The 20,779-nt window shown below is 40.9% G+C and overlaps 1 protein-coding gene across 1 annotated transcript in view; it reads left to right on the top strand.

The window, feature by feature from the left end:
- Nucleotides 1-20,779, top strand: part of igf2r (insulin-like growth factor 2 receptor) — a 218,934-nt gene that overhangs the window by 166,782 nt on the left and 31,373 nt on the right. Inside the window, exons 34-39 of the mRNA XM_043696288.2 lie at nt 852-1,111; nt 1,397-1,618; nt 14,162-14,311; nt 14,587-14,748; nt 15,979-16,180; nt 17,238-17,472. Of these exons, the coding sequence (XP_043552223.2) occupies nt 852-1,111; nt 1,397-1,618; nt 14,162-14,311; nt 14,587-14,748; nt 15,979-16,180; nt 17,238-17,472 (1,231 nt within the window). The remainder of the gene's footprint in view (nt 1-851; nt 1,112-1,396; nt 1,619-14,161; nt 14,312-14,586; nt 14,749-15,978; nt 16,181-17,237; nt 17,473-20,779) is intronic.

The raw sequence follows: 20,779 nt of genomic DNA on the forward strand, positions 1-20,779 counted from the left end.
CACATCTTTGGACTGTGGGAGGAAACCGGAGCACCCGGAGGAAACCCACGCAGACACGGGGAGAACATGCAAACTCCACACAGTCAGTCGCCTGAGGCGGGAATTGAACCCGGGTCTCTGGCGCTGTGAGGCAGCAGTGCTAACCACTGTGCCACCGTGCCGCCCACACCTGCCTGTTGTGTTCTTTAGGCGAGCTATTTAATTAATACCACTCATCTGTATTTTCCTGTGGTGGGTAAACTTAATCCCTTCTGACTTTTATTGAATTCAATTCTGAAATTACTCAACATCCTTAAACTTTCCTTTCATGCAAGCTGTTACAGATCATAATCATAAAATGTTTCCTTATGACCCTCTGGTTCTTTTTCCAATCTTTTTTCAATTCACTTGTGGCATGTTGGTATCACAGGTCCAAAATTGAAGATTCTAAATTGACCATAGGCAGAGAAATCAGGCCTGACAGAAAATTGGCCAAACTAAATTAGACAACATGCCAGGTCCAGATAGCAATGGAAATCTAGGCCAAAGATTGCAAAGGTTTAAGGGGAACCAATTACAATTGGCCTGAGGGTTGTATATTGGAGAAGTCTTGATCAGACTATGTGCACTTCACACCACCTGGCATGGCAGCAGTGAAGGCTGTTGGTGTGACTCCACTGTTTGGGTAAAGTTTTTAATATATAAACTTTCCAAAGCGTAGACTGCAACTGATGTGAATAATGCAAGTATTATGCCCAATACTTTGTGCAATGTTCACTACATTTATTTAATAATCATCGTTAACATATTTAGGAACTTTTTTTTGTTTGCTATTTCATTTGAAAACCAGTAATGTTTGTGACCTTTTGCAGGTGTGTGTATTCAAGAAGATCATGCAATCAATGCAGGGCGTTTCAATACAGAAGTGACTTATGTAGATCAGGTGTTGAGGCTCACATATAGTGGAGGTGATATCTGCTCCAGTAACCCTAACCTGCATCACAGAAGTATCTTCAGTTTTGTCTGCGGCACATTTGCCGGAGCAAATACTGGACCTGTACTGGTGGCTTCAGATGAGCAGACATGCACCCATTATTTTTCTTGGCATACACAGCTGGCCTGTGAACATGAGGTAGCGTTTTTACAAAATCTTTATAACCAATAACCTTAGAAACTGCACGTATTTCTACTTAATTGTTCGCAGTAAATTTAAGCTTTTCTTGGACCTGTTCTCTTTCAGGCTTTCCTTTAATTTATCTAATTGTTAACTTAGATGAATTTTTCACTTTTGCCACTTAACTTTGTTTAGATAAGTAAAGGCAGTTATCTATCCACTAAATAAACTAGCAATGTTTTCTTTGCTATTACAAAGTAACTTGGTTGTCATTTTCCTTGTCCTTTCTGGTTTGCTGGCTAGGTGAGATGTTCGGTGAAGAATGGAAGCTCGATTATTGATTTAAGTCCTCTGATCCAGAAGACTGGGTATTATTCTGCAGAAGATGAAGATATTGTTGATGATAGTCAAGATGACACTCCTGATTTTTACATCAACCTTTGCCAACCACTAAATCCTATCCCAGGGGTTGACTGTCCTCCTGGTTCAGCTGTGTGCATGGATCCTGTAAATGGGCCACCTGTGGTAAGTTAAATCCTGTGTGTGTGTGTGTGTGTGTGTGTGTGTGTGTACACTCATCTGAAAACAATATGTTGGAACATGACTGAGATGTAATTGTGCAGGTACATTTTAAAGGGTGTCCCAAATTTCATTGTGGATTTTATTCAGCTTCCAACTGAACATCAAAAGTTCTCTCAAATTTCATTGCATTTTACATTCTAGTGGTGAGCCCAATTCATTGTTTTTTTCAGTGAAAGAGGGAAGAGAAAGTTAGAAATGTCAACCTTTTCAAGATTAATCTTGCTGTCTTTATGGAAAAGGAAGCACAATTTAACAAGTAGCATGCTGTCTCCTTGCTTGAAGCCATGCTTGTGACTGTGGTCACTATGTTGGAATTTCTCCATATTCTCTCTCATTATCCAAAAGGACCCCAAAATTGAACCACTTGGAGCGCCTCAATCTATTCACTCTGAAAAACCATGTAGATAAATTAATATGGCATTCAAGGAGGATTATTGTCTGATATTCTCATCTGGTGCCTTCTTAAAGGCTTGCTTGACAATAAATATATCAACTGAATTTTCACTCACTTCATGCCTTTTGCTTTGTCAAAGTAATCGAGAAGTTTATTGAATAATTGTCCTTGCCTTTTGTCATGTGTGTTTAGTGTTAAAGACAGTTTCCTTAAGTTGAGGGTTTTCTCTTATTGGTGGCAGCAGCTAGTCAAGGTATCAGCCCCAGCTCAGCAGTCCTTGTCTGAGTCAGATGGTTGTGTTTAAGCTGCACCCTGAGATGTAAGTGTGAAGTCCAACTGAAGAAAAGCTGTCCTGTAGGATTTGGTGGTTTGTTTTGGATAAAGTGTTAAGCTGAGGCCCTGGCTTACCCCTTGAGTGAAGGTTTGAAAAAAAAGACATTACCAGAAGAGAGGAAGAGGTCTAGACTTAATTATAAGTAGCAAAGCTAGGTAAGTAGTTGAAATATCAATGGGGAAGAATAACTGTTAAATTCAAGCTTGTAATGGAAAAGGACAAGGATAGGTCTGAACTCAAGTTCTAAACCATGGAAAAAGCTGATTTTAATAAGATCAGACATGATTTTGCCAGAGTGGACTTAAAGCAGATATTTCCAGCTAAATCTTTCTCAGAACAGTGGCCAAAATCTTTCAATAAAGAAAGTGGGACCATCAAATCCTGTGAACACTGATGTTGAGGGATATACAGAATTGGATTAAGAGACCTTGGGAGGCTTAAGGCACATTACGAGGGCTTGAAATACAGAAGCTCCAGAGGAGTCCAGAATGCGCAAGAGGGAATTTAAGGAAATTTAGAGAGTAAAAGGATACTGGCAGTTTTTAAAAAAAGAAAAATCTTGAATTGGCTTCTAGGTACATTCAGGGTAAAAGCATAACAAGAGAGAGTAGGGTCTATTAAGGACCAAAGTGGTAATTTGTGTGTGGAGCTAGAGGAAAGTGTTCTAAATTTTAATTTGTATCACCATTAATGTGGGTATAGAAATTGGGGAGAAGTACTGTGATATATTTAAAGAAATTTAATATAGACAGAAGGAAGGTTCTAAGTAGTCTGGCAAGCTTAAAAGCAGATAAATCCCAAAATCCAGTTGAAATGTATCCCAGGTTGAGTGAGGCAAAGGAGGGAATAGCAGGGTGTTGGTAGTGGCTCTAAATTCTTCTCTAGCTAAAAGAGATGCCAGAAGACTGGAGGACAGCTAATATGGTACCATCCTTCGAAAGGAGCAAGGGACAAACCAGGGTACTGGAGGCCAGTCAGTTTAACTTTAGTGGTGGGGAAACAATTGGAAGTAATTCTGAGGGACGGAATTAACCGACATTTGGAGAGGCAAGAATTAATCAAGAGCAGTTGACATGGTTTTGTTCAGGGGAGGTCATGTCTGACCGATTTTTAATTTAATTTTTTTGAAGATGTGACTAGGTATGTAGAGGAGGCTGATGATTTTGGTGTAGACTATTTGGACTTCAAGGCTTTTGAGGGCCCACATGGGAGATTGCTAGTGAAGTGAAGAACCAATAGGATCCAAAGTCATTTGGCAAATTGGGATCTACAATTGGTTGAGTGGTTGGAAGCAGAAGGTTGAGGGATGTTTGATTGGAATTCTGTCCATTGGGTTCTGCAGGGGTCAGTGTTAGGACCCTTGCTGGTTGTGCTTTATATAAATGACTTAATCTTGAATGTGGGAGGGTTGATCAGGAAGTTTGCAGATGATGCAAAAATTGGCATGGTTGTAAATAATAGGGAAGAAAACCTTAGATTACAGGTAGATGGGTTGATAAGTGGCAAAAGGAATTCAGCCTGGATAAATGAGAGGTGATGCACTTTACAAGGGAACACATGATAAACGGTAGGAACCAGGGAAGTACAGGAGCAGCAGGACCTTGGTGTGCTTGTGCTTGAGTCCCTTAACTTGGCAGGTGAATAAATGTTTAAGACAGCTTATGGTATACCTGCCTTTATTAATTGAGGCATGGGGTTTAAAAGCAGGGATGTTATGTTAGAACTAGTGAGACCACAGCTAGACTATAGTGTGCAGTCCTGGAATCCACATAGGAGGCATGTGATTGCACTGGAGAGGGTGCAAAAGAGATTTACCAAGATGTTGCTTGGGCTAGAGTTTTAATTATGAAGAGATTTACTGTGGTGGTTCTCTTTATAGTTGAAGAAAAGATTGAGAGGGGACATGATTGAGATGTATAAAGATGAGTGCCTTAGATACATAGGATCTCTCTCCCCTTGGAGAGATTAGTAACCAGGGGAATAGATTGAAGAGGAGAGGGAGAAGGTTTAGAGATGAGGGTGGTAGGATTCTGGAACTTCATGCAAACCTTGTTAAGGCAGAAACCCTCAACATCTGAAATATTTGTGTACCTGCAGTGCTAAGAAATGCTTGGTTATGGGCCAAGTGCTGGAAAATGGAATGAGAGTAGTAAGGTTGTTTTTGACACGTCGATGGTCCTGTTATGTAGATCTCGACTCTAAGTTGATGCTAATCACTGATATCGTTCAAATATTAGAAGGCAGAAGGAATGAGAATATACTGTTTACTAAACTTCCATACATCTAGTTTTGTTAAAGGCCATTAAAATGTGTTCAATGACCTCTAACTATTTGATGTGAATAAAAGAACTAAAGGAACTAGGCTGAAAAAAATTGACATTATTTATGTAATGCTGTGATCAGTTGAGATGACTCGTGATGCTTCGTGTAAATAATAATACTTCTGGAAAATTGAGTCAATCATTTTATGTATAGCAATGCCCCTCATAGTAATATTAAATATTTAGCTGTCTGAGGTAGAACTAGTGGTCTGTATCTGAGCGAATCCTTGTTTGTTCACTGTGCTGTAAGATCTTAACATCAATCTGAACCACTGGTTTATTCTGTTTAAAATCTCATCCGAAGGACATCACTTCGGACAGTGCACACTGAGATTAGATAATAGGGTAGTGTGCTGTTTGCGAAAGTATTAGGAAGACCTTTCAGACATCGTCCTAGCTGTTGTTTAAGACTGAACCAGACTATTCATGACCTTAGTGTCTTATTGACACTGAGCTGATTTTCCAACCCTCGCCCTAGTAAACTCACTCACCTCTGTTTCTGTCTCAACTTGCCTGTTGCTGCAAACCTCAGTCATACCTTTGTTACCTGTAGGCTCCAATGCTTTTCAGGTTAACCTCCCAGTTTTCGTAAACTTAACCTCATCTTAAACTTCACCCTTCTCTTAACTTGGATCATAGAACATTGCAGCGCAGTACAAGCCCATCGGCCCTCTACGTGAACCTGTGAAACCAATCTGAAACCCATATACCTTGGATGCTGCCTGAACTGCTGTGCTGTTCCAGCACAACTAATCCAGAATCTGGTTTGCAGCTTCTGCAGTCATTGTTTTTACCTCCGTTGATTGAAACCCATATAACATACACTATTCCATTATCATCCATATGTTTATCTAATGACCATTTAAATGCCCTTAAAGTTGGTGAGTTTACCCCTGTTGCTGACAAGGCATTCCATGCCCTTGCTACTCTGAGTAAAGAATCTGTCTGAAATCTGTCCTTTATCTATCACCCCTCAATTTAAAGTTATGTCCTCTCGTGCTAGCCATCCACCATCCAAGGATAAAAGGTTTTCACTGTCCACTCTATCTAATCCTCTGATCATTTTGTCAGCCTCTATTAAGTCACCTCTTAAACTTCTCTCTAATGAAAACAATCTCAAGTCCCTCAGCCTTTCCTCATAAGACCTTCCCTGGTAACATCCTGGTAAATCTCCTCTACACCCTTTCCATTGCTTCCACATCCTTCCTATAATCAATTTTTGCTGGCTTCTCACTCCATTATCTAGACTGGCCCCAGGTCCAGCATTGCCTTGATTCTTAAAGTTCTTCTTATTTTCAACTTTCCCCTTGACCTTGCAATGCAATATAGCACAGGAACAGGCCCTTTGCCTGTGCTGACTCCTAGTCCTTATTTAGATATGCTAATTATTGACCATATGTGGTGTCTATCCCTCGTGTTCATCTGACTATCAAACATTGCCTTAAACATTGCTAACATGTCTGCGTCCACCACCTCCACTGGGTATTCATTCCATTCACCTGTCACCCTCTGGAAAAAGAACTTCCTGCACTTCTCACCTAAACTCCACCCCTCCTCACAGCACCACCTTAAACCTGTGCCCTCTTGTAGTTGACCTTACCACCCTGGGGAAAAAGCCTCTGACTATCCACCCTAATTACGCTGCTTAACTTTGTAGGTTATAAAATCCTCTAGACCAGACAACGTCCTGGTAAAGCATCTACATCCTCTTCAGTGTGGTGACCAGAATTGTGCACACTATTCAAAATGTGGTCTAACTAAAGTTTTATAAAGCTGTAACGTAACTTGTTAACTTTTATATTTGATATCCTGGTCAATGAGAGCGAACATGCTATATGCCTCCTTGACGATCTTCTCTACCTATTGTGTCACTTTGAGGGATCCGTAGACCCGTTCACCCCAATCCCCCCTGTCAACACTCTTAAGCATTCTGGCATTTATAGTATAATTCACATCTGAATTTGATCCTCCAAAATGCATCTTCTCACATTTGTCAGGATTAAACACCATTTGTCATTTCTCTTCCAAATTGGCAATCTGTCTATATCCTGCTGTATTCTTTGACAATCCTTCTCACTATCTGCAACTTTGGCGTCAAACTTACTTCCTGAAGAAGGGCTTATGCCCGAAACGTTGATTCTCCTGTTCCCTGGATGCTGCCTGACCTGCTGCGCTTTTCCAGCAACACATTTCCAGGTCAAACTTACTAATCAGGCCACCTACATTTTCCTCCAGATCATTTATGTATGTATATTGCAAACAACCAAGGTCCCAGCACTGACCCCTGTGGAGCATCCCTAGTTACTGATCTCCTCTGTTGCAGAAAGTACCCTTTCATCTTCTATGACCAAGCCAGGTTTGTATCTATCTAGCCAACAAACCTCTGATCCTATGAAACTCTATCTTTTGTACCAGCCTGCTATGAGAAACCTTTTAAAGTGACTTAGTAAAATCCATTTGTACAATATACGCTGCTCTTCCCTTAACGATCATTCTTGTCACTACCTTAAAATCAATCAAGTTGGTGAGACATGACCTTTCCCTACACAAATCCATGCTGCTTGTCATTAACAAGACCATTTGTTTCCAAATGTGAGTAAATTCTTTCTCAAGATCTTCTCCAACAGCTTCCCTACCACTGATGCCTGTATTACCTTGATTATCTGTTTTCTTTCTGTAACAAAGGAACAACTTGGCCATTCTCCCATCCTCTGGAACCTTGCCTGAGGTGATAGGGGATGCAAAGTTATCTGCTCTCAGCTATTTCCTCCCTTGCCTCCCACAGTATCCTGAGATTGATCCCATCTGACCCGAGGGACTTGTCTACCTTAATGCATTTCAAGACCCCAATGCTGTTTCCTCATTATGTTGATCTTCCCCAGAGTATTCACACACCTTTCCCTAACCCCTGCATTCGTCACGTGCCCCTCTTTAATGAATACTGATGTAAAATATTCATTAAGGATCTCACCCATTTCCTCTGTTTACAACATCATCTCCCTCCTTTTATCCTTGAGTGGGCCTACTTTATCTTAGCTACCTTCCTAATATGTGTAAAATGCTTTCTGATTCTCCTTAATCCTGCTGGCCAAGGATGTTTTATAGCCCCTTTTTAGTTCTCCAAACTCCCCATTTAAGCTCATTCCTGCTTGCTATGTTCCTTCAAGGACTTTATCTGTTTTCAGTTGGGTAAACCTTAAGTATACCTTTTTGTTTTGACTAAGCTGATTTTTTTTGTCATCCAAGGTTCCTGAATCCTGACATCCCTGTCCTTTTTTTTTTACAGGAATCACATGTCCTGCACTCTGACCAGTAGTCTTTAAAAGACTCCTACATGTCAGATATGAATTTACCCTAAACAGCTGCTCCCAATCCACGTTCTTCAGTTCTTGACTAATTCAATTGTAGTTGGCCTTCTCCAAAAGTCCATAAGACATCGGAGTGGAAGTAAGGCCATTCAGCCCATTGACTCCACTCTGGCATTTAATCATGGCTGCTGGGCATTTCCACTCCACTTACCTGCACTCTCCCTGTAGCCATTTAATTCCTTGCGAAATCAAGAATTTATCCATCTCTTCCTTGAAGACATTTAACATCCTGGCCTCCACTGCGCTTCATGGCAATAAATTCCACAGGCCCACCACTCTGTCTGAACAAGTGCCCCCTCATTCCCATTCTACATTGATCCCCTCTAATTTTATGGCTGTGTCCCCAGGTCCTAGTGTCCCTGTCTAATGGAAACAGTTTCCCAGCATTCACCCTTTCTAAGCCATGCATTATCTTCTAAGTTTGTATTAGATCTCCCCACAACCTTCTAAACTCCAATAAATACAATCCCAGGATCCTCAAATGTTCATCTTACGTTAGGCCTACCATTCCAGGGATCATCCATGTGAATCGCCGTTGGACACGCTCCAGTGCCTGTGTGTCCTTCCTGAGATGTGGGGCCCAAAATTGGACACCGTATTCTAAATGGGACCTAACTAGAGCTTTATAAAGTCTCAGAAGCACAGTGCTGCTTTTACATTCCAACCCTCTTGAGATAAATGACAACATTACATTTGTTTCTTAATCACTGACTCGACTTGCAAGTCAACCTTTAGAGAATCCTGGACTAGCACTCCCAGGTCCCTTTGTACTTTGGCTTTAGGAATTTCCTCACCATTTAGAAAATAGTCCATGCCTGGATTCTTCCAAAGTGCAAGAGCTTGCATTTGTTCAGTAAATTTCATCAGCCGTTTCCTGGACCACTCCTAAAATGTCTAAATCTTTCTGTAGCCTCCCCACCTCCTCAGTACTATCTGCCTGTCCACCTAACTTTGTATCATCGGCAAATTTCGCCAGAATGTCCCCAGTCCCTTCATCCAGTTCATTAATATCTAAAGTGAACAGCTGCAGCCCCAACACTGAACCCTGCAGGACACCACTTGTCACTAGCTGCCATTCCGAAAAAGAACTTTATCCCAACTCTTTCTGTCAGACAGCCAATCCTCAATCCATGCCAATAGCTCATCTCGAACACCATGGGCCCTCCCCTTACTCAGCAGCCTCCTGTGAGGCACCTTATCAAAGGCCTTTTGGAAGTCTAGGTGGATAACATCTGCAGGGTTTTCCCGGTCTAACCTACTTGTTACCTCTTCGAAGAATTCTAACCGGTTTATCACTCTCAACCTCCCCATACTAAGTGCATGCTGACTTGTTCTAATCTGACTCTGCACTTCCAAGAATTTAGAAATCACATCCTTAACGATGGATTCTAGCATTTTACCAACAACCAAGGTTAGGCTAATCAGCCTATAATTTTCCATCTTTGTCTTGATCCTTTCTTGAACAAGGGGGTTACAAAGCGATTTTCCAATCATCTGGGACTTTCCCTGACTCGAGTGACTTTTGAAAGATTACAAACAACACCTCCGCCATTTCCTCAGCCATCTCCCTCAGAACTCTAGGATGTTCCCATCAGGGCCAGGAGATTTATCAATTTCTAGACCTTTTTAGCTTTTCTAACACTTTCTCTTTTGTAATAGCTATCATACTCAACACTGCTCCCTGACTCTCCTTAATTGTTGGGATATTACTTATGTCTTCCACTGAAGACTGATGCAGAGTACTTAAGTTCTTCAGCTATTTCCTTATTCCCATCACTAGCCTTCCAGCATCAATTTGGAGTGGCCTAATGTCTACTTTTGCCTCTTGTTTCTTATTTATTAAAATAAACTTTAACTATCATTTCTAAGATTACTGGCTAGCTTATCTTCATATTTGATCTGCTTCCTTATTTCTCTGTTATCCCCTGGTTGGTTGGTTGGTCGATCGATCGTCTGATTTCCCAGTGCTCTGGCCACTTTATAGGCTCTCTGGTTTTCTTTGTTACATTTCCTGACCTCCTTTGTCAGCTGTGGTTGTCTAATTCTTCCCCACCCCAGATATTCTTTCTTTTTCTTTGGGATGAACCTCTATACTGTGTCCTCCATACAATCAGAAACTCCTGCCATTGTTGCTCTACTGTCTTCCTTGCTAGGCTCTGCTTTGTCGATTTTCGTCAGTTCCCTACTTGTGCCCCTGTAATTATCTCTTAATTAACTGTAAAGCCATTACATCTGATTTTGCCTTCCTTTTCAAACTCGAGACTGAACTCGACCATATTATGATCATTGCTGGAAAAGCGCAGCAGGTCAGGCAGCATCCAGGTAACAAGAGAATCGACGTTTCGGGCATAAGCCCTTCTTCAGGAGAAGGGCTTCTGCCCGAAACGTCGATTCTCCTGTTCCCTGGATGCTGCCTGACCTGCTGCGCTTTTCCAGCAACACATTTCCAGCAATGATCTCCAGCATCTGCAGACCTCAGTTTCTCCTCATATTATGATCATTGCCTCCTAAGTGTTCCTTACTTTAGATCTTTTATAACGTCTGGCTCATTACATAGCATGACCAAAAAAGCCTGCTCACAAGCTGGACCAAAAAAGCCTGCTCACAAGCTGTTCCAAAAAGCCATCCTGTAAGCATTCCATGAATTCCCTTTCTTTGAATCCACTGGCAACATTATTCACTCAGTCCACCTGCGTATTGAAGTTCCCCATGATCACATGGCCTTGCCTTTTCTGAACGCCCTATCTATTTCCCAGTGCATCTTGTGTCCTTGGTCTTGACCACTGTTGGGAGGTCTGTACATAACTCCCATTTTGGTTTTTTGCCTTCATGGTTTCTCAACTCCACCCACACAGACTGCACACCATCTGCCCTTATACCATTCAGTGCCATAGATTTAATTTCATTCCTAACTAACAAGGCAATGTTGCCCCCTCTGCCCGTCTCCCTGTCTTTTCGATAAGTTGTAAATCCTCTAATGTTTAGCTGCCAGTCCTGAACCCCCTGCAACTGCATCAGATGCCTACCACATCATAATCATTCATGATTTGTGCCGTTTGTTCATCTACTTTGCTACAAATACCAGTGTTCAGGTAAAGTGCCTTAATGCTAAGTTATTATTAGAGACATTGGAAATCATAAGATGGCTTAAGTTTTCCTTCCTTTGTTTGCTGCATTCCTAGTCTGCCCCGAGCTTAAAATCACCAGCACGCATGCTATGCTGCTTTCCAGTTAACTCCATACTCCGTCGCTTTCACTCCCTCCCTTCACCCCCCCCCCCTCCCCCCGACTCAATTTTAAAGTCCTACTGACCATGACCACCCTTTGTATCCTTTATGCAAGAACACTGGTTCCAGATCGGTTCAGGTGGAGACCATCCCAACAGTACATATCTCCACCACCACCCCCGTTCCAAAACTGATGCCAATGCCCCATGAAATGGAATCGCTCTTTCCCACACCAATCCCTTAGCCACGTGTTTACTTCCCTAACTTTCTTAGCCCTATGCCAATTGGCACGTGACTCCGGCAGTAATTCTGAGATCATGACCCTTGAGGACCTGTACTTCAATTTCCTTCCTAGTGCTTGATAATCCCCAAACAGGTCTTCCACCTAGCTTTGCCTATGTTGTTAGTCCCAACAACTGGATCCTCTCCCTCCAGCTCCAATATCCTTTCAAGCTGGTCGGAGAAGTCCTGCACTCTGGCACTGGGCAGGCAACATGCCATGTGGGTCTTCTGATCCAGCTTGCGAAGGATATTATCTGTCCCCTAATTATAGAATCCCCTATAACAACTAGTCTTTTTTGCTTCCCCCTCTTGAATAGCCTTCTGCACCATGGTGCCATGATCAGCTGGCTCATCCTGTCTATAGCCCTTTCTCTCATCCGTACAGGAAGCAAGAATCTCATACCTGTTTGACAAGGTCAAGGGCTGAGGTCCCTTAATCTCACACTCTTTCCCTGAACACTCAATTTAATTACTAAATCTCCCAGGTATGACAGCCTCCTAACAGTCTCCAGGTAACTCTTTTCCCCTCCCGGATGTGCCGCAGAGTTTGAAGCTCAGATTCCAGATCATCAATTCTGTTCTGGAGTTCTTCCAGCAACCAACACTTGCTACATATGTCACTGTTGTTCACAATGGGATCAGCCAGCTCCCACATCATACAGCTACAGCACAACATCTATCCGGTCCTAACTAAACTTTTACAATTTATTCTCCCTTCATCTGAAGTTCACTCGTGTCGTTGTAGGTATCTGAAAACTTTGGGAATTACAGTCACTATTCCCAAAATGTGCTCCCACTGAAGCTTTGATCACCTGGACGGGCTTCTTCCCCAATACTGGGTCCAGTATGGCCCCCTCACTCATTGGACTATCCAGATACTGTTTCAAAAAGACCCTCCTGGACACAATGAACAAACTAATCCCTATCCAAACCCCTGGCAAGAAGTGAATTGCAATCAATGAGGAAAGTTAAAACCACCCGCCACAACCATTATTTCCAAAATCTGACTAAATATTTCTTCCTCTATCTCCTGCTAGGAGGTCTGTCATACAATCCCAGCATTGCAATTGCACCCTTCCTAAGCCTGAGTTCTAACGATAATGCCTTGCTGCCCCTCCATGGTGTCCTTCATCAACACAGCTTTGATATACTGCCTGACCAGTAATGCAACTCCCATACCCCTCTCGCGTTGTCCTCTGTCTCGTCTAAAACATCAATATCCCGAGCGTTAAGCTGCCAATCCTGCCCCTCTTTCAACCGTGTCTCTGTGATGCCAACAATATCATAATTGCATGCGTTAATCCAGGCTCTAAGTTCATCCATTTTACCTGTTCTACTACTAGTATTGAAGCAAATCCAGCCCAACCTCCAAATCTGCTGAACTCCGCAATCTCTCCCGACTGCTCTTCCTGTTGGCAATATTTACCTTGTTCTTAGGCTTATTCTTTTTCTTACCTTATTCCTGACTCTTTGTATTGCTGCTACAATTACCACATTCCTGCCACATTAGATTAAACCCTCCCAAGTGACACTATCCAACCTCCCTGCCAAGATATTGGTGCCCCTCCAGTTTAGGTGAAACCTGTCCTTGTTCAGCTTCCACCTTCCCTTGGAGACCTTCCAAAGATCCAAATATCTGAAGCCAGCTTTTTGACCACGTGTTCTATTGTGCTATGTCTCTGTTCCCAGCCTCAGTAGGATGTGGAATAATCCTGTGATTACTACCCTAAAGGTCCTGATTTTTAGTTTACTACCTAACTCCCTGACTTGTTGCAGAACCTTGTCACTCTTCCTAGCTCTGTATTTGTGCCAATATTGTCTATTTATCCTCTCATTTCAGGATGTCCTGTACACTCTTAGACACCTGTGACCCTTGCACCAGGGAGGCAACATAGCACCTTGTGGCGAAAGAAGTGCCTTTTTGTGCCCTTACTATCAAATCTCCAATTGCTATTGCTGTACGCTTTGCCCTCCTCTCTGTACAGCAGGACCTTGCTCTGTCCTAGCTCTGCAACCTCTTATGGTGCTACCATCCTGAAGTCTGGGTGCTCCAGTTAGTCTTCCCAGTTTTTCATCACTTTGCAAATGACAGATCTGCCTTCAACTTCAGCATTTAGCTCTAGAATTCCTTTCCTAAAACTTTCCTCTCCACATATCTCTTGTTTCCTTCAAGATATTTCTTAAGATCTAACTCTTAATCCAAGCTTTCAGCCGCCTATTATAGCACATCTGTAGATCAGTATCAGATTTTTGTTCCTGTGCAGTGTCTCTGTTGATTTTTGTGAAGTCTATATTAATGAAAGTTGAAGAGGGGTATGCCTTTATTGAAGAAGAATACATTTAGGTTCTTTCATTGAGGATATATGTTATTCACTTGGATGCAATAATTACACTTGCAATAATTTCAATCTTTCAATTGTATATTTGACCATAGTCTTATGATGTGCTGACATTGTTTACAAGAATGATTCAGACCAAAGCGCTGCAGCTGAAGAAAATGATACATTGTAAATGAATGCTAACATTTCAGTTTCAATAACTTGCTTTTTTGTTGTTGTAGGCAATTGGTTATGCTTCTGCACCTCCACAAATTAATTCAGCAACTCAGGACGTCTACATTTCTTTCACAACCAATGTTACCTGTCAAACAGATCCTAAATTGACTTATGACTCCCTCATAGTATTCCATTGTGTCAAGGGTGTAGACTTGGTAAGAAATTTGCTTGACTGTTTTGTAATCAGTATAAAGTCTAATATAAATCAAAATCAAGTGGGTAACAGTCAAAGGCTTGTATTATCCTTTTGAGTAATGATTGATATGTTCTAGCTTTATGTAAATAACCAGATACAAAGCTTAGATTTTGGTGTTATTTTGTCTTTGTATATCTACACCATTACCTAATATTATGTTGTGATAATGTGAAAAGGTGATATTAAATTTCATGTGTTGAAATGCTGATCCATTCTGTGATTTCTTCTCGCCAGGGAAGACCAAAAATGATGAGAAAATCAGAATGTAGCTTTGTGTTTGAATGGGCAACTCCACTGGTGTGTCCAGATTCAGTGATTACATCTGGCTGTTCACTATTTGATCAACAGTTACATCACACCTTCAATCTGTCTGTTTTAACAGGAGGGAAATACCAGGTAATGGATTAATTATAGAAAGCTAATGCGTAACAAACTGAAGTTTAAGTAAAGGAGGCATAATATTGAAATTTACAGACAACATAAAGATGAATGAAAGAACTAAGAAAGCCAAGGATATGGCTAAGTAGAGACCAGGTGGATCACAAATGAAGTTAATAAGTAGCAATGTGAAATGATCCGCTCAATGGTAAGATGTACAAGAGCAGGGTGAATGGGAGTGAGTTATGCATACTGTTTTAAAAATTGTGCGCTATAGTTGATCGCTTTATTTTAAAAATAGAAATGAGGCCCCAATTTTTGTTTCCTAGTTGGGACAAATTCCTACTTTGTGAAATAATATTGTATGTGGAAGATTGTCAAATGCTTTCTGGAAATTAGATACAGTACATCAATAGGCTTTTTATCCAAAACGCATTACTCCTTCAAAGAATTCTAATAACTTGGTTAAACATAATTTCTTTTTCTCAAAACCATGTTGACTCTTCCCAGTTACCTTTACTTTTATTTTGTTAAAAAATGTACCCAGCTGATAACATCAATAATGATTTTTTTTTTTCCCCCTTTTTCAGACATTGAGTTAACTGACATGTAAAATTGTTTTTGGCCTTTCTCCCTTCTTGAACACAGGGATTATATTTGCTGATTCCCAGGCTAATGAAACTTTTCCAAAATCTAGCAAAGTTTGTCAAATTAGCAAAGTATTAAACCGAGGGAAGATTTAACTCTAGGATAAAGTTCATCATGACCCAAGGACTTAAACAGAGAGTTCAACAGTTTGCTTATTACCACTTCCACAGGGATTGTAATTTCACCAAGTTCCTCTTTTTGTTTTCCACCTCCTGATTGTAGCTATTATTGCACTATTTTTGCTATTCTCAAATGAAGAGAAGTAAAATATCTAATCATTGAATATGCCATTTCCTTATTAACTCCCTATTCTCTTTTTCAAGAAAACCAGCACACTTGTTCTTTCCCTTTTTTTAAATGACTAAAGACTCTCTCGCTATCATTTTTACTCCCTATCGTGCTTCCACTTTTGGTTTCCTGAGGTTTTAGTTTAGTTCTTCCAATTTAATTTTAACTAACAAGTCACTACTGGAAGGCAATATGGTGTCTGATTTTTAACATACGGGCAATATTTGAATATGAAAAGTCTCTTTCATGCAGAATAGTCTCATTAATTTGCTATCATAACACAACTAATTGACACTATTCATGATCCTTCAGGTCAACTTTAAAGGAAGGACCTATCACCTTAATATATGTGCAGCAGTAACGGGTGTACCTGACTGTAAAAACAGCGCTGTCTGCTTGGTCTCGGGTAACGAAGCAGCATCATTTGGAAATCCAAAAGCAATGACCCTGGAATACAAACACCAGGATCAGGCCTTGATGTTGTATTATAGGAGTAGTGATCTGTGCCCAAAAGGTAAGAGACATTAATTTAGTTTGGTTGCTTATCTCTTGTGTATAAAATAAGAATCCCTACAGTACGGAAACAGGCCATTTGACCCACTGAGTCTACAGTGACCCTCCAAAGAGTATCCCCTCAGAGCCACCCTCTACCCTATCCCTGTAATGCTGCATTTCCCATGGCTAGTCCACCTAACCTGCACATTATGAGCAATTTAGCATAGCCAATCCAGCTAATCTGCACGTTTTTGGACTGAGGCCATCAGAGCATCCTGAAGATACCCATGCCAATACTGGGAGTGCATGCAAACTGCGCACAGACAGTTGGTTGAGGCTAGAATCGAACTCCGGTCCTTTGTGCTATGAGGCAACTGTGCTAACTACTGAGCCACCATGCAGCCTGTGTTCTGAGTTAGCTGACCTTTAACCAGGATAGAATTAAAGGATGCTGCAATTTGCTTCACAATCCTGGGCTGAAGAAATTACACATTTGGCATGGTTCCTGCTGAAAGTGCCTTTGTGAATTTCCAGTACGTCCATGAGCTGAGTGCATTATAATGCTGTCCATAATTGAATGGATGGACATGGTCTTTGTTTCCACTCATGTATAAAGATGACCAACTGGGTGAGCAAAAAAATGGGAGCAAGAAAGAACAGCAGGTAACAGACCATGATAGGAGCTAAGCTTTTTTTTTATTTAAGCATCACCTAAAGAAATTGATGATGCTTTAGGATGGAGTTTAGACTATATCTCTCTTGTGGAAGTGACTTAGTGCCTTTTCTTCGATGCCTTTGACAGTAACTGAAAGAGGAGAGCTTTGCAGATTCCCTTTCATATTTCTTGGGAACTCCTACAGTGAGTGTACAACAGATGGGAAAACAGATGGATTTCTGTGGTGTTCAACAACTAATGACTATTACAAGGACAAAGCATGGGGCTTCTGTAGTAATGAAATGTAATAGTAACTGTATGTCTTTGTATACAAGTGGTGAATGTTTAAAATGACTGCCAGTTATTTTAATTTCTTGCAGTTTGTTTTAAATGAACTTTTTTAAATATTCATTGGCATCAGGAACAGCAACTCGGAGATCAACAATCATCTTCAGATGTGATGAAACAGCTGAAAATGGAAACCCCGAAGTGCTGAGTGAGATCCTTGGTTGCTCAACAACTTTTGAATGGAAGACTAGTGTTGTTTGTCCACCCAAAAAGATGGAATGCAAGATAGTTTACAGGCATAAGACCTATGATTTAAGAATGCTTTCTTCCCTTACTGGATCATGGAAGTTTACATCGAATGGTGATACGTAAGTTATGGTTTTCTCACTGTTTTATAGAGGTTGCTTCTGTTTTTGTATAATCCTTACACTATAATTGCCATATCAAAATGTATTAAGTAGGTAATATTTAAATTCATACTGAACTATGGAAACCACTTGATGAATAGCTGAATCATACAGGAAGGTTCGAGATTTGGATTTCTAGTTTGTGCGGTTTTCAAACCTTGAAGGGTCAAAGGTAGAACTGCACTGGTTTGAGGACCCATGTGTTTTTGAAAAAAAGGTGGCTTTTGCTCTGAATATCTGTTCACCTCTTTACTGCGATTGCATTTATGTAGATGTCAGTCGAACTTCAGCACAGTCCAACTTTGCAGTGCTTGCATCTCTTTGCACAGCATTTGGCTAATATTACTTGCTGCCATCTTGGACACTTGATTAATAATAACGCAAACATGATGCTCTGTACCTGTGAAACAGTACTTCAGTCAGAAGTGAACCATTTTGTGGAAAGTGGGGAAAGCTGATTAAGAAAAAGACAAGTTTTAAGGAAAGGAAGTGGGTTGACCTGCAAATGCTAATTTATAAACCTTCTCAATGATTTGTGGACTTGAGCAAAAAGATGAGATTTTGTTTATTTTATAAGTGAATTTCAGTATACAGAGCTATCCTGACCCTGTTAGAAGTCGTTGGTAATACATCAATTTTTGTAGAGCCAGCACTAGGGCTATCACAAGCCATTGAAATGTTAGAGCCCATATATTTGTTACAATAACTTGCGTTTTTTTCTTCCCTCCTTCCTGATCTCTTCCCTCAAATCTGAATATGTAATATTCCATCCTTCCTTTGGAACACTAGGAGGATGATCTCAACCATAGAATACGCCGTTACAGAACTGCCATACTCAAGATTAGCAAATCCAGTCAATTATAGGGCTGTAGCTTTTGAAGAATGACAAGTAGGTGGTAAAGGAGAATGTGAAAGACAATAGGGTAATTTGTAGTGTCTTTGCTCTGTTATTTTACTCTTGGCCTTGGTTTTGTGCAAGCTACACTTAATGGGCTAAATAACCAAAGTGATTTGGTTCTGTGTAATGTTTGAAGTATTTGTAGGTTGAAAGCCCAAAATATTTTGAGCCTGAAGGTAGTGTTTGACTTTTCCTATTTCCTGAACTGTTAACCTAGAGGCTACTTCAGTAATATCTGAATTTGTGCTGATACAATTGTGAATTTTGCCACTTTGCAGAAACCATTATTGAATGCCTGTTGTCTAATAATCTCAAACACTGATCGGCATGTTTTGGAGCCACTGTTGGTAATCCAGTGTACAACAAACAAGACTGATTTAGTTAAAAATGACTTTGCACTATTGCTTTTTGTCTTTTTCAATAGTGTTTGAGATTCTTCCCAAAATTGTGTTTACTACACATTTTACCAAAATAAGCTATTGTAAAATTGTAGAGCTTTGAATTGTTTCAACATAGGTTATTTGGCCCATCAAATGCAGCTCTTCTTTAGTTGCTACTCCCCCACTCTGATAACTTGCAAGGTTATTAGCAACTTCTCTTTCGAAAACTGATTTAAATAGTTAAAAATCACACAATTGTGTCCTCCTCCATCACCTGATGAAGGAGCAGCGCTCCGAAAGTTGGTGCTTCCAATTAAACCTGTTGGACTATAACCAGGTGTTGTGTGAGCTAAATATGCCTCCACTCACTATCCTAACTACGTGCTGCTTAAAAGGTTTCTCAAGTCAACTTTGATTCTTTTGCCAATCACCTTGGAAAAATGGAAAGAGAGCAGAGTTTTGTTTCTAGTCTGGTGACTTCAACAGAGCTGCTAGCAGCTAGGCTAATGTGGTATTATAGTGAAGTCATTGGTAGCTGGGAGGAGGGTGCAAGAGATGAGAGTCAATGGTTGGAGATTAAGTGCAGAAAGAAAAATTTGAAAGTTGTCAGATTATCAAGGAGATTGTTGATAGCAAGTCAAGACAGAAGAAAAGGTGAATATGATAATCAAAGCCAAGAGAAAGCATGAGTTGTACGGAATGTCGTCTGTATAATGTGACAATAGGTTCAGAGGTAGGTTAGAATGGATGACTGCTGATAGCAACCAGTGCCAAAACACACCAGGTGCGGAGTGTGTGAAAAACATAAGGACAGAATCAGGCTCTAAAGTTACTCATTATGGAGTCCTAGAGGCTGCTGGGTCCCACAATCAAAAATCAGATGTTTTTCAAGCTTGCACTGAGGCTGCCTGGAGTACTGCAGCAGAAATGTTGGCATTGGAACATGAAGTGACAGGTCACTGAAAGTTCAGGGTCATTTTTGGGGACAGAATGCAAGGTGGTCACCCAGTCTGCATTTCTTCGCCCCATTGTAAAGGAGACAGTGTTGTGAACAGCAGATACAGTAGACTAGACTGAATGAAGGAGCAGGAAAATTGAAGTTTCGGGCAAAAGGTTGATTTCCTGCTCCTCAGATGCTGCCTGACCTGCTGTGCTTTTCTAGCACCGCTCTGATCTAAACTCTGGTTTCCAGCATCTGCAGTCCTCACTTTTACCTAGACTGAATGAAGTATAAATAAATTGCTGCTTCACCTGGAAAGTGTACCTATGGCCTTGGGTAATGAGGAGGGAGGAAGTAAATGAGCAGGTGTTACTTCCGTGCATCTTCCCATGCAATGACAGAAGATCATTGCATGGGAAGGAAATGACAGAAGGAAATGTTAGAAATGGAGGAATGTACCCATGTGTCCAGGTCAGAGTTTCAATGGAATGCTGACAAGGGAGACGAATATGTTTCTGGTTGAGGCCTTCCATTGGAGGTGATGCAAATGGTGGTTTACAATCCATTGGATGTGGAGGCTGGTGGGGTAATAAGTGAGGACCAGGTGACGCACTCATTGTTCTGGGAGGGAAGGGGAAAAGGTGAGGGCAGAAGTGGGGAAGATGGATCAAGCACAGCAAAGGGTCCTATTGACTATGGTAGCAGAAAATCGCTGGTTGAGGAAAAGGTGGATGTTTGAGGCCCCTCTATGGAAGTTGACATGATCAAAACAAATACGAGAGAGAAACTGGGAGAATGGGATGGTGTCTTTTAAGGAAGCAGGATGTGAAAATGTATTGTCTAGGTAATTGTGCGAGTCTGGTTTTGTTTATGGGAGGTGGTCTCTTTAGGTTGAACTATAAGATTGAAGAGTGTGATAGTGGATAATGGATAGTTGAAAGGATGTTTCCACCTTGAGGAATCTAGAACAAGGAGGCAATGGTTGAAAGTACAGGATTTCCCAAGTGAGATTGAGGTTGAGAATCAGGTGATCAAATTAGATCGTATAGG

The sequence above is a fragment of the Chiloscyllium plagiosum genome, unplaced genomic scaffold, assembly GCF_037043375.1.
Source record: "Chiloscyllium plagiosum isolate Xiang-an unplaced genomic scaffold, Cpla_swu_hap1 HiC_scaffold_10, whole genome shotgun sequence".
NCBI lineage: Eukaryota > Metazoa > Chordata > Chondrichthyes > Orectolobiformes > Hemiscylliidae > Chiloscyllium > Chiloscyllium plagiosum.